Source organism: Pecten maximus, chromosome 1, assembly GCF_902652985.1.
Source record: "Pecten maximus chromosome 1, xPecMax1.1, whole genome shotgun sequence".
Classification (NCBI taxonomy): Eukaryota; Metazoa; Mollusca; class Bivalvia; order Pectinida; family Pectinidae; genus Pecten; species Pecten maximus.
In genome coordinates, this window is record NC_047015.1 from 13,290,504 (window position 1) to 13,305,497 (window position 14,994).

General features: G+C 36.7%; 1 protein-coding gene across 1 annotated transcript in view; it reads right to left on the bottom strand.

Annotated features, from left to right (window-relative positions):
* Positions 1-14,994, bottom strand: part of LOC117325483 (set1/Ash2 histone methyltransferase complex subunit ASH2-like) — a 75,567-nt gene that overhangs the window by 59,584 nt on the left and 989 nt on the right. The window contains exons 2-14 of the mRNA XM_033881721.1: positions 13,044-13,132; positions 12,655-12,745; positions 11,193-11,282; positions 10,942-11,030; positions 10,420-10,511; positions 10,044-10,139; positions 9,707-9,778; positions 8,349-8,436; positions 6,856-6,925; positions 6,273-6,490; positions 5,164-5,241; positions 3,305-3,394; positions 1,594-1,790 (exon numbers count right to left, since the gene is read on the bottom strand). Coding sequence (XP_033737612.1) covers positions 1,594-1,790; positions 3,305-3,394; positions 5,164-5,241; positions 6,273-6,490; positions 6,856-6,925; positions 8,349-8,436; positions 9,707-9,778; positions 10,044-10,139; positions 10,420-10,511; positions 10,942-11,030; positions 11,193-11,282; positions 12,655-12,745; positions 13,044-13,119 — 1,347 coding nt within the window. The 5' untranslated portion in view covers positions 13,120-13,132. The remainder of the gene's footprint in view (positions 1-1,593; positions 1,791-3,304; positions 3,395-5,163; positions 5,242-6,272; positions 6,491-6,855; positions 6,926-8,348; positions 8,437-9,706; positions 9,779-10,043; positions 10,140-10,419; positions 10,512-10,941; positions 11,031-11,192; positions 11,283-12,654; positions 12,746-13,043; positions 13,133-14,994) is intronic.

Here is a 14,994-nt window from a genome sequence, read left to right on the forward strand (position 1 = left end):
AAAGAGGCTTACAGCTAGCAGTAAAGTACATCTGTTCATAAAGAGGCTTACAGCTAGCAGTAAAGTACATCTGTACATGAAAGAGGCTTACAGCTAACAGTAAAGTACATCTGTTCATAAAGAGGCTTACAGCTAACAGTAAAGTACATCTGTACATAAAGAGGCTTACAGCTATCCCTAAAGTACATCTAACATAAAGAGGCTTACAGCTAACAGTAAAGTACATCTGTACATAAAGAGGCTTACAGCTATTAGTAAAGTACATCTGTACATGAAAGAGGCTTACAGCTAACAGTTAAGTACATCTGTTCATAAAGAGGCTTACAGCTAACAGTAAAGTACATCTGTACATGAAAGAGGCTTACAGCTAACAGTAAAGTACATCTGTACATAAAGAGGCCTACAGCTAACAGTTAAGTACATCTGTACAGCTTTTGGTGTATTTTGTTTAATGTCCTATCAACAGCCAGGGTCATTTAAGGACGTGCCAGGTTTTGGAGGTGGAGGAAAGCCGGAGTACCCAGAGAAAAACCACTGGCCTACGGTCAGTACCTGACAACTGCCCCACGTAGGTTTCGAACTCACAACCCAGAGGTGGAGGGCCAGTAATAAAGTGTCGGGACACCTTAATCAACCAGCCGCCGCGGCCCCTATAGCCTACAGCTATCAGAAAAGTACATCTGTATGTAAATGGACATGCAGGTATCAAACCTGTTCATCGTGTCAAAGCAGACATTTCCTTAACACAGCAACAAATCATTAAAGATTGGTGTTATAGTCTGAAGATGAAAACCACTCAATAAAACTAGAAGAGAACAATGGCCTGGAAATAGTCATCACCCCATGACTTCTTCCTTTTTTAAACAGGAAAACAGAAATATCTCAAATTTGTATTTAATACCCTTAATAATTACACCCTACCATTACAAATCTGGTATACAAAAAATACAGGCACATGATACAAGCATTTCCAATGTCTGCCATTTCCCATTAATATTTGTAATATGGCTGGAGTGTTTCCTTAATTTTCATTGGCCAATTTACTGTTTTCTTCACAAAAACCTATCAGTGAGTAGACTGGGTCAACAATCTTTGCCTCCAATCATGCAACATTTTACTTTGGATAACAGCCAATCACAATGCTGGAAACAAACGATTGTTCGGCATCACTTTGTTTACAATATTGCAGACGAGATACCCCAACAACATTTCGCTACAATAAACGAAGAGGAATAACAAGATATTTTGAAAAAAAAGACTTGTTGTACACCCGGGAAAATACTTCAGGTGCAACAAAACTATTCCGGCCATATTTAAGTGCCAAAAGTCAGTCTGCATGCCGACTTTGAAAACTTTAGTCAACATGATTTGGGACAGGAGCCTTGAGATTTTTTCTATTTATTTTTGTTTTAGCCATATTACAAAACAGTTATTGACTTTTGAGTTTGGTGTACATGAGACTATACGGACCTGGTCAAGAGTTTGTTCCTTGTGGCCTCGATGAGCAAACTCTTGACCAGGTTTGTATAGTCTCGTGTACACCTCCACAAAAGGCAATAATTGTATAGAGTACTATATAAAATTGTGACTTACCCGGTCCTTGTATGTCTGAGGAAGGATTTTCCTGATATCCTCAGGCTCGGGCAAATGTATAAAGAATCCTAGGACATCGCCCTCCACATACCCAGAACTGCTGTAGTGTTTACCTCGACTCTGGTGGAACTTAGTCCCCTTCCTTGACCGCCAAGAGTAACTGAATTTGTCATAGCCGACTGGTGCCTGCAGATTACCTACAAAATAGTCCGGAGTCAACAGCCTACTGTACACTACGTAAAACTGTAGTTAAGTGTAAAATTACTATACTGTACACTACATAAAACTGTAGTTAAGTATAAAATTACTATACTGTACACTACATAAAACTGTAGTTAAGTGTAAAATTACTATAAGATTTGATACAGTTTATTACTACCAAAGTTACTGTGTACTTCCAATTTGTAAACAGTTATGAAACAAGTCATATCAACTTATGTTAATTACGCTAAATGACCTGGATGGAGATACACAGGAGGTCTTACTAGGGGAGGAAACTAGGGATTCTGGAAAAACCCCACAGATGGCACCATTTCAAGTCCAAACAATGAAATGATCCCCGGCCATCTGGTAAAAGGCAAGTGTGTTAGCACTGTGCAATTCAACCACCCAATTCATCCAATTTGCTATTAAGAACTATGATAAAACAAGATCCCAGAGGGATCTTGGTGCCCACCATTGAATGATCCATATCAGTCAAATGAAAGAATAATCTTTTCTCTTCTTTCCCTTTCTTTCACTCTTCCTTCAAAACACTGAATAGCTTTATATAACACTATATAGCAGGAACAACCTGCAATTGTCAAAATCCAAGATGGCCATACTCTGTCATCAATTTAGTTCCTTCAATTAGACTTGCCTGCACAAATTGGGACCAAGGGCAACCTCTACATTCAAATTTGAGAAAGATCCATAATAGCCAAATAGGTACCAAGAGAAACCTACATATGAAATTGGAGAAAAAAGTCTTCAGTACCTTTTGTGATCTAGTGGTAAAAAACTTCAATTGTCAAAAAAATCCAAGATGGATTCCTGTTTGCCATGTTGTGCTCCGATTGATTCCAAACTGTATTATTCACAACTAGGGACCAAGGGAAACCTACGTATCAAATTTAAGAATAATCCCTTCAGTACTTTTTGAGAAATAGCGATAACAAACTTCAATTGTCAAAATCCAAGATAGCTACCTGTTGGTCATGTTGTTTTCCAATCTGTCCCAAAATGCAATATGCATAACTAGAGTGGAACTAATGTATGAAATTTGAGAAAGATCCCTTGAGTACTTCCTGAGATATAGCGATAACAAACTTCAAATGTCAAAATGTAAGATGGCCGCTTGTCGGCCATGTTTTTATTTTAATGGCCCCAAAATACAATAGGCATAACTAGGCACCAAGAGGAACCTACATATGAAATTTGAGAAAGATCACTTCAGTACTTTTTGAGAAATAGCGATAACAAACTTCAAATGTCAAAATCCAAGATGGCTGCCATCAGCCATGTTATTTTTTCGATCGGTACTGAAATACAATATGCATAACTAGGGACCAAGGGGAACTTACACATGAAAGAGAAAGATCCTTTCAGTACTTTCTGAGAAATAGCGATAACAAGAATTGGTTATGGAGGGACGGACCACAGATGCAATTTGAATCGCTCACCATCTGATGATGATGGGCTAAAAACCAATTAAAACCACTGAGACAATTACCTAGTTCCTGGGACCAGCCAATCCTGGAGGCTGTATCAGTAGGCATCTCCTCAATCAAGACCTCATAGTACCAGGCACCTCGCCTCACTCCTGTAGGACAAAATACTGGGTTTTATTTATTGTCATCTGGCCATGGGGTTACATCAATAAATAACTGTCACTTTGTTATAATAAAACTTAAATAATCAATTAATGATGTTCACTTTGTTATAATTTTTACCTGGTAGAGATTGAACTTGAGACATCCATGGATTGTTATAATGATTAATGATTTTGATACAAAGGAATATTAAATGTGAGCTTAATGACATTGACACTTTAATATGAAATACAGGTTAAATTACATTGCATTGTTTAGAACATTTCAAAGAGGTGACTTCAATGTCAGAACACAAAATGGCTTATGATGAATATCTTGGACATCCAGAACATGCTAAAAAAGATTGAAGATCCATTTCATGTCTTTTTTTTTCAAAATTAATGCTTCAAGTTTTACATTTTAAAATGTTCACTAGTGACCATTTTACCTGCCCAATAAAGCTCATACTCACACAAACATGTTGGATACTGAGCACGTCCCTAAACGGAGACTTTCAATAGTCATCTAACAATATCCTGAAAGGTTCCTGAGGATCATTTTATTTAATCTTGATCAACAGCAGTAACCAGACATGTCTTCTGGACTACATGTAACTAGGGTTAACAGACAAACATCTGATAATGGGATGATCAATCAATCAAATCAACATCAACATCAACAAGGTAAATCCGATCAAAGTAGTTATTCCAGAGGTGTGTGTATAAGTATTTATCATGTGTGGCCCTGACGTCAGAGGTGTGTGTGTATAAGTATTTACCATGTGTGGCCCTGATGTCAGAGGTGTGTGTGTGTATAAGTATTTATCATGTGTAGCCCTGACGTCAGAGGTGTGTGTGTGTATAAGTATTTATCATGTGTAGCCCTGACGTCAGAGGTGTGTGTGTGTATTAGTATTTATCATGTGTAGCCCTGACGTCAGAGGTGTGTGTGTGTATAAGTATTTACCATGTGTAGCCCTGACGTCAGAGGTGTGTGTGTATTAGTATTTACCATGTGTGGCCCTGACGTCAGAGGTGTGTGTGTATAAGTATTTACCATGTGTGGCCCTGATGTCAGAGGTGCGTGTGTATAAGTATTTACCATGTGTGGCCCTGATGTCAGAGGTGTGTGTGTATTAGTATTTACCATGTGTGGCCCTGATGTCAGAGGTGTGGGTGTGTTAGTATTTATCATATGTGGCCCTGATGTCAGAGGTGTGTGTGTGTGTGTTAGTATTTATCATGTGTGGCCCTGATGTCAGAGGTGTGTGTGTATTAGTATTTATCATGTGTGACCCTGATGTCAGAGGTTTGTGTGTATTAGTATTTATCATGCGTGGCCCTCATGTCAGAGGTGTGTGTGTATTAGTATTTACCATGTGTGACCCTGATGTCAGAGGTGCGTGTGTATTAATATTTACCATGTGTGGCCCTGATGTCAGAGGTGTGTGTGTATTAGTATTTACCATGTGTGGCCCTGATGTCAGAGGTGTGTGTGTATTAGTATTTACCATGTGTGGCCCTGATGTCAGAGGTGTGTGTGTATTAGTATTTACCATGTGTGGCCCTGATGTCAGAGGTTTGTGTGTATTAGTATTTACTATGTGTGGCCCTGATGTCAGAGGTGTGTGTGTATTAGTATTTATCATGTGTGGCCCTGATGTCAGAGGTGTGTGTGTATTAGAATTTACCATGTGTGGCCCTGATGTCAGAGGTTTGTGTGTATTAGTATTTACCATGTGTGGCCCTGATGTCAGAGGTTTGTGTGTATTAATATTTACCATGTGTGGCCCTGATGAGGCTGTAGCCCTTGTCCCCGGTCACCGAGAGCCTGTCTTCTGACACTTTAAGCTGTGGAGCTGATACAACAAGGAAGACAATGAGTACATCATATGGCCTTAAGCAGCTTACATGTAGTGTTAATACTTATAAGATTATCCACATTCCTATCAATTTTACACACTTATAAAGCTTAGCTGGTATTTTCAGTTCATTTCATATTTCCTTGTTTTGAACTTCTGCGTATTAGATTTTATTAGTTTTTAATAACCAAACTTACAGTACAGTTATAAATTACCTCAGTCTAGGGACCAATCTACATATCTATATACCTCTGTCATTTATACCTCAGTCTTAGGACCAATCTACATATCTATATACCTCTGTCATTTATACCTCAGTCTTAGGACCAATCTACATATCTATATACCTCTGTCATTTATACCTCAGTCTTAGGACCAATCTACATATCTATATACCTCAGTCTTAGGACCAATCTACATATCTATATACCTCTGTCATTTATACCTCAGTCTTAGGACCAATCTACATATCTATATACCTCTGTCATTTATACCTCAGTATTAGGACGTATCTATATATCTATATATCTATATACCTCTGTCATTTATACCTCAGTCTTAGGACCGATCTACATATCTATATACCTCTGTCATTTATACCTCAGTCTTAGGACCAATCTACATATCTATATACCTCAGTCTTAGGACCAATCTACATATCTATATACCTCAGTCTTAGGACCAATCTACATATCTATATACCTCAGTCTTAGGACCAATCTACATATCTATATACCTCTGTCATTTATACCTCAGTCTTAGGACCAATCTACATATCTATATACCTCTGTCATTTATACCCCAGTCTTAGGACGTATCTATATATCTATATACCTCTGTCATTTATACCTCAGTCTTAGGACCAATCTACATATCTATATACCTCTGTCATTTATACCTCAGTCTTAGGACCAATCTACATATCTATATACCTCTGTCATTTATACCTCAGTCTTAGGACCAATCTACATATCTATATACCTGTCATTTATACCTCAGTATAAGGACCAATCTACATATCTATATACCTCTGTCATTTAGTGCCATGAGAACCTCAGCTCCCAGAAAAGTTCTGTACAGGTATCCAGGGATAGGTTTGCCTGCCCAGTCCAGACTTTCATCAAAAGCCTGTCTGTTTGGAGCATGTGGATCAGATTCGGCCAGGATGTAGCGGTACCCATCCTTGTTAAAGGGGTGCTCTAATGGGTAGCCGTGTGGGGCCAATTTGGCCATAGTGTTCACATCGCTAGACAGAACAATAAAAACAATTTAGGATGGTATACAGAACTAGAGTTTGTAAACTACACAAAATGATTATATACCATTGTAGTGAGGATGAAGTGTACAGAACAATGAGTTTGTAAACAATTACAGCACAACAAACCTTGGTAGTCAGACAACGATGTGAAAGATAAACAAGAAAAATAAAGTATTTTAACAAGACAAATTCCAGAATGATTGGGACACAGCCATTTGATCTGGACTAAGTCCATCCAGAATATCATAACTTCTGAAACATTCTCCCACCACCCTCACCTGCTAAATCCCCAGAGACAGGTTTATAAATAGAAATGTGGCAGATTCAATTGGCAAAATTTCTGGAAAACAAACCTTCTTTTAAGTCGAGATCCGACAGGCTGTATGCTATCAGGAGCTTTTCTCTTTGTTCCCCTTCCTTTACCTGCAAAAAATAAATAAATAAATAAATCAATAAATTACAGTCATCCAGCTGATGTGCAATTATATGCCAAGAATGCATAGATGATGAACTCATACCAACCCGCCAACCCTCATTATTTGTAGAAAAGTGAAATTAATTGTATCTTGTAACACAGGTTCAGGGTCAATTTAGCTTTCCAAACCGGGGAGGTTAATTCTACCTCTTATAGATTACGCACATCTACAATGTATAAAGATTATTGCTGGTAAGTTTAGTTGAAATCCCACTGCATTTGTATGAAAGTACTAATTGTAATGGGAAACCCTTACAGAAGTCCCAAAACGTCTCCCAAATTCCCATAGATGCAAATTTAGCAATATGACAATGAAACCCATGCAGTTGAATTTACAGTCTCTAAAACCCCTATAAATCTATTTTGATCAAAATCAAACAATCTCTAAATTTTGACCAATTAGAAGCTTCCATGCAGTTACTATGGCAACGAAACGCATGCAGTTGTATTCGCAGTCCCCTACTACCCCTATAAACCAATTTTCAGTGAAATCAAACAATATGGAAATATTGACCAATCAGAAGCCAATAAATGGCCGCCATTTTCTTGAAATGTAAAACTGAGGTGGCAAAAGTGAACAGTGCTCCATGGTAAACATATGTATCAAAATCACAAAATTGGACAATATCAAGATTCAAAAAGGCCAGAAAATGGCAGCCTTTTTACTTTTTTTTCCAAAAATAAACACTGTCATTGTTTTTGCAGTGCCATACTTCACCTACATACTAAATTTCATCAAAATCAGACAATATCTAAATTTTGACCAATCAGAAGTCATCAATATGGTGACCATTTTGTTTTTTACTTTTATTTTTTCCACACAAAAGTTCATAGTAAGATTTTTAGCCAATCAGAGGCCGTGGCAGCCATCTTGGCTGACGATTGGAAACCTGATAAAGATTACACACATCTACAATGTGTAAGGATCATTCCCAGCAAGTTTTGTTGAAATTCCCTGAGCAGTTTAGGGGGAGTAGCCAGAAGATCGTTGTGTCTACAGACAGACGGACATCCTGATTCCAGTATATACCCCTAACTTTGTTGCGGGGGTTTAATAAGGTGAACCCATGTCCCAAGCAAAACGTTCCAGTGACAAGTAATGTAAGAAAGAGCCCTTACAAAATTTTACTTTGATGTAGGTCAAAGGTCAAGATGTAGGTCAGATTGACCTACTTTTAATGAATGGCACACTGCTTCATACAGGTGAACCCATGCCCCAAGTATGAAGTTTCAGTATCAAGTAGTGTTGGAGACAGAGCTAGGACAAGATGATGTAAGGAAGGAAGGAAAAATGGATGGAAGGAAGAACAAAACGTAAAACTGGCCTGTCTATAAGTTACTCTCTAAAATTACAAAAAAAAATGAACTCACTGTCTACCAGTGATCCTGTCTTCTGGCCTGTCGGTATCACACTGCCTTGCTTCAGTAATTCATAACCAGGACCAACTTTGGTCAAGTCCTACAGGAATAAAAAACAAAAGATTTATCATCAATTTGGCTTGATAGGTTTACATCAACTATAGTTTTACCATAACAGATGATATACAATGACACACAACTAAAGGTAGCGGTACCTTGTGTTGATGTTTATAACAGACACACGACTAAAGGTAATGGTACCTTGTGTTGATGTTGTTAACAGATACACAACTAAAGGTAGCAGTACCTTGTGTTGATGTTTATAACAGACACACGACTAAAGGTAATGGTACCTTGTGTTGATGTTGTTAACAGATACACAACTAAAGGTAGCAGTACCTTGTGTTGATATTTTAACAGACACACAACTAAAGGTAGTGGTACCTCGTGTTGATGTTTATAACAGACACACAACTAAAGGTAGCGGTACCTTGTGTTGATGTTTATAACAGACACACAACTAAAGGTCGTGGTACCTTGTGTTGATGTTTATAACAGACACACAACTAAAGGTAGTGGTACCTGGTGTTGATGTTTATAACAGACACACAACTAAAGGTAGTGGTACCTTGTGTTGATGTTTATAACAGACACACAACTAAAGGTCGTGGTACCTTGTGTTGATGTTTATAACAGACACACAACTTAATGTAGCGGTACCTGGTGTTGATGTTTATAACAGACACACAACTAAAGGTCATGGTACCTTGTGTTGATGTTTATAACAGACACACAACTAAAGGTAATGTTACCTTGTGTTGATGTTTATAACAGACACACAACTAAAGGTCGTGGTACCTTGTGTTGATGTTTATAACAGACACACAACTTAATGTAGCGGTACCTGGTGTTGATGTTTATAACAGACACACAACTAAAGGTCATGGTACCTTGTGTTGATGTTTATAACAGACACACAACTAAAGGTAATGTTACCTTGTGTTGATGTTTATAACAGACACACAACTAAAGGTAGTGGTACCTTGTGTTGATGTTTATAACAGACACACAACTAAAGGTAATGTTACCATGTGTTGATGTTTATAACAGACACACAACTAAAGGTAGCGGTACCTTGTGTTGATGTTTTTAACAAACACACAGCTAAAGGTAGCGGTACCTTGTGTTGATGTTTATAACAGACACACAACTAAAGGTAGTGGTACCTTGTACCCTTGTGTTGATGTTTATAACAGACACACAGCTAAAGGTAATGTTACCTTGTGTTTTTACTTTCTTTTAAGCATTATACATGTATAACAATGTTTTACCATATAAATTAATTCCATGTATATAGATAAAATACCTACCGCCATGACCAGGCCATACAGTGGGTCTCCTATAGTCTCTTCAGAGGACATAAATAGCTCTGTTTCTTTTGTCTGCAAAAATAAATATTGTTATAAACATTATACTATAACATTATGGTATATCTCATTGATATTTCATAGAACTGAAGTTTTTGTTATTAGGATGAAATTTCCCAGATAATGACCAGGAGAGCAGTAACACTATAATTTTTTCCTTTATTTATTCCTATTAAATCATTTGTATTCATCTTAACTTTCACTGTTATAAACACATACAGAAAATATATACACAGCAAAATTGGAAAAAAAACAAAAACAAAAAATAGCTGTATCTTACCAGAGTTTTCGTGACTGTTGTATGCCATGTTGTTTTGATTCTCCTTGCCATTGTTGTTAAGTTTTCCCACTGCTTTTCAATGTATGGTATGATCTCCTACAAACATTATATCAATGCTGTTTATAAGATGTTACTGCAACTCTACAAAACACATTCTAACTCAAAATAATGAGATACAATTTTTTTATGAATATCACAAACAATTATCACTATGTATGATAATGCCATGTTGACATATATGTGGAGGTAAGTACTAAACTATATAAACATGACTAGTTTGTATATATCACTCTCCGCACATCTATAACGTTTCAGTCACCCAGTGTTTTGCCAAAACCATGTAGGGTTTGCATAGTTAAGAAGTGACTTTTCATACCTTCTCTTTAGAGAATAATGTTTTTTCTTCCCCTTGACTTTTGGCCTGGTTGGTTAAATTGGCTATAGTGGTATAACAGATCTGTGTAAAACCTGGGAAAAAGAAGGAGAATAAGTAATGACAGTAACTTCTATAATATTTGTATCAGTTATCTGATGAAAAGTCTAACAAAATTTTTCTTTTTTTCTTTTTTGTACTTTTATTCAAATGAACCACCACACTCTCTGTATCATTCTCAAATTAATCCAATGTACAGAACATTTGTGGCCACTACAAGTTCTTTCTTCATTGACCCATATATCTATGTTTAAAAGATTGAAAAAAATGAGTTTAATGTACTGATTGACCCTTTCATAGACTTCTACATAGGTGCTTCCATTTTAGATATGACTCCTATTTAAGCTGCTAGGGTTGTTTTTTGTTCTGCAGGTGTACTACAGGGACACCAGGCTAGTCAGCACAGTTCCCTTTACAATATAGAGTTTATAATGTAAGTGTTTATCTACATTTAAAGTTACTTACTGGCTTGCTTTCTGTTGAAATATTCCAGACCATTTGGACTACACTGCTTGCATGAAAACTGGTAATTAGTCATGAAGGGAATACAGGTTCTGAAAAAAATGTAATTTCATTTTCACTGATTTTTTATTCAGAATATGATACAAAGTTTTGTTAAACAGATGTTTCAGTTTTCTTATCTTTTGATTCATTGATGATTTTTAACGGATTTCAATATCATATATCCCAGATACATAAAATTAAATTCTCCATACCCAATATAGCAGCCAATACACTCTGAATGAAACCATTTGTTACAGTATCCACACTGTAACTCCACTGATCCCAGATTTCTTCCCTTCCCACTGAAATCAAAAAATTATTGTTAGCCATAGTTATGTTTCTGTAATCTACAGTTATTTATACTGTTTAAACATGTCAATATTTCATACAATTTTGTATGGCCTTTTTATACGATTTCATATTAATTTCCTAGATGTATTCAAGATTGCACGATGCACAATCCAAAAATGGCTAATTGACTTCAAAACAGTAAAAAAGAAAAAACAAAAGTAGGTGTCACTTAGGGTGAAATTGTCATCATATAAAGGCATTACCAGCCATTCTACTCCGGTTCCAACAAACAAGCAATAATGTTTGTTTAGGCAGTCTTTTTGTAGAAAGATGTTTTGCATCACAGTGTGTGAGTGTACAAAAACAATATATCCCAGAGGGAGTTTGGCACCCACCACTGAATGATACATATCAGTCAAATGAAAGACTGATCTTTTCTTTTCTTTTCCCTTCTTTCACTCTTCTTTCAAAATATTTAATAAATTTATATAACAGGATATAGCAGGAGCAACCTGTAATTATCAAAATCCAAGATGGCCACCTGTCAGCCATATTTTTTTTCTGATCAGTCCAAAAATGCAATATGCACAACTAGCGACCAAGGGGAACTTACATATGAAATATGAGACAGATCTTTTGGACTTTCTGTGAAATAGAGATAATAAACTTCAATTGTCAAATTCAAAGATGGCTGCCTGTATGCCATATTGTTTCCTGATCAGTCCCAAATACTATATGCACAACTAGGGACCATGGGGAACTTACATATGAAATTTGAGAAAGATCCCTTCCATACTTTCTGAGAAATAGCAATAACAACCTTCAATTGTCAAAATCCAAGATGGCTGCCTGTCAGCCATGTTGTTTTCTGATTGGTCATAAAATTTAATATCCATAACTAGGAATCTAGTGAAACTTACATATGAAATTTCAGAAGGATCCCTTCAGTACTTTTCTAGAAATAGCGATAACAAACTTCAATTGTAAAAATCCAAGATGGCCACCTGTCGGCCATGTTGTTTTCTGATTGGTCCCAAAATACAATATGCATAAATAATGATCAAGGGGAACCTACAAATGAAATATAAGAAAGATCCCTTCATTACTTTCTGAGAAATAGTGATAACAAGAATTATTTACAGAGGAACGGAGGGAGGGACGGACAGATGGATGGACCATGGACGCTTTATACAGAAGAAGGATTCCTGAAAGGGGAGGGGGCAGCAGATCAACTTTTTTTTACAAAAACAAAATTGGTTCCCATTCCTCCAAGGAAGCCAGAGTCACCATTTTGATCCCCTAAAGGACACTTCAAAAAAAATACACTTTCTTCTTAAAGGTTTGACATTCAGTATCTATCCATACAAATGTGAAACAGTTTACCAATAGCATAGAGATGAGGTTTCTGTTGGATTTTCTTCAGACTCTAATTTTGTTCCAGCTCCAGGATTCTGTGTCCCGGGACCGGTAATAACTGAAAAAGAAATGGCAAGTCAGTTATCTAGTTATCCTTAGTGTAATCAAACTACAGTATATGTAACTTATCTAAACAACAAATGAAAATAGTCTTCTGAATGGAAATACAGAGAAAAGGCTCCAAGGGGCGATTGATAAAATATCAAATAAGAAGAAATAATACATTCACTTAAACCATAAACCCATATAAGTTCTATTAAATCTTATTTTAAGAAACTGCTCTTTTCAGGATGAACTTTTAATTCATTTCTTTTCGAATACTTTTGAATTTTTTCATCATCTTCTATATATTTGACCTTGATCTACAGCATCTTGAGAATCTGTATTAGCTGAATTTGTTGAAACAGGAACATCACCCATGGAGGTATCCATATCACTTTCAATTCTAAAATAGAAAAAAAAGATAAACAATTTTTAAACAAAAATATATAAAAATTGTCATTTAGTGATCTGTGCTTTCAATAATTTCAAGATAGACCTATATCATCAACACCAATATTGAACAGTCAATTCTTCCCTTTCTAATAACCACACAGTGGTAAACAATGAGTTAAAAGAAAGATAGCTATGGGTCATCCTCCCACCCACACACACACACACACAAAATCTCCTGTGTGGTTGCATCACTTCCTAGCATTCACAAATATAGTCACCAAGATTGACATTTAATTGCTATGGAAAGCTCTCAGTAAGCTAGAAAGGCTGTGGGTATTCAGTAATTGTAAATTAAGTTTATTCCCTATAATGACCTTCACCGTCATTGTAAATGGCCCTTTCTCGCCCCTATGCACAAAGCTATCGATAGTCATAATCACAGGGCGAGAAAAAATCCAGGTCCGATGGCCCGGAGCCAGTAGATTTGGTCTGTGGGCAAGTAAATATTGCTGACCACTTGCCCGATTGCCATGTCCAAAATTTCTCAATTATTTTTACCTTTCCCCTAGAGTAATTGAAGATACTACTAGTTCAGGTTAATTGGACCACTATGTTTCACCTTTGGGCAAATACTTTTGAACCCAAACTTGCCCGAAGGACCATTGATGCTGGAATTCTTCTTCCTGCTCTAAATCATCAATTTTTTTATGGCAACTACGTATCGTTTCATCTGCAGGCACTCTTATAGTAGCGTGGTGCAGGCCCTGAATAGGTATACAGGTGTTGTGTGCATTCTGGACAGTGACTGACCAACTGACCCATGACATGCTCTGTCCAGTTATTTCTTCCTTTTCCCCCCTAATCTTTCTTTTCTTTCTTACTTCCTATTTCGGATTTGAACCAGAAAGACGCTGTACTGATTATACCATTTTCTTGCAAAGGGTTAATGACGTTCATACCATACACAGGGTAAGTTTAAAACATCATATTTCAAACATGTCTATGCTATTACTCTGTATAAATGATTTATAAAGATTAATATTTATATTTAATCCAAACTAGAAATTTAACGGTTACATATGTTATTTATTTTCTTCTCAATGATCAATGTTAGAACAAAATCTCTTAAATAATAAATATATATATGTAGGTCTTGGTCTCAGTCGTTTAATTATTTAAAGCCACATACTCACAAAGAAACATATATCAATATTTACACATTGAGTTTTTTTACAGTTTCTGGATTTGATACATACCTAACAGATTATCATGAATCAGAAACTGAAAGAAAATGTGTATTTATGAAAGTATACGGGGAATTCCCCAAAATAATAACTGTGGCTGCCGGACCAAGTTCCTCTGAAAATTAGTCCCACAATGCAACGGCGGGTTTATAGTCCATACAAAATGGCGGAACGCTGCAAGCATTGAACTGCGAAAACCAGAGAGATTCTGCCAAAAAAAGAGACACAAAAGTGTGTGGAATCGGCAAAACCCGAGTATTTCCTTAGAAAAGGAAATGATTCGTTGGAACTTAACGAGAGAAGAAAAGGAAATAGACTCGAATTCCGATTTTTCCGGACGTCTATTGAATTGCTGGTTAGCTTTTGAACATTGTCAACTTCACCGATCTAAGAAAGCATTATTAGGCAAAGTTCACGTATGCTCGATATGTAAACAACGGCCATGTGTGTCGTTTATGTGCAGGGCATGTTGTTATAGCCTCGTTCTCGGCTCCGTGACATAATGCGGCAAGTTATTTTTATACACTGATATCTCAAGGACTCCCCCGGTCAAGCGTCCAGGCCAGTGGTAATTTTAATGTTGGAAGAGCGTGAATGAGCATCTTGGATTGCCATTAATACACGTGTG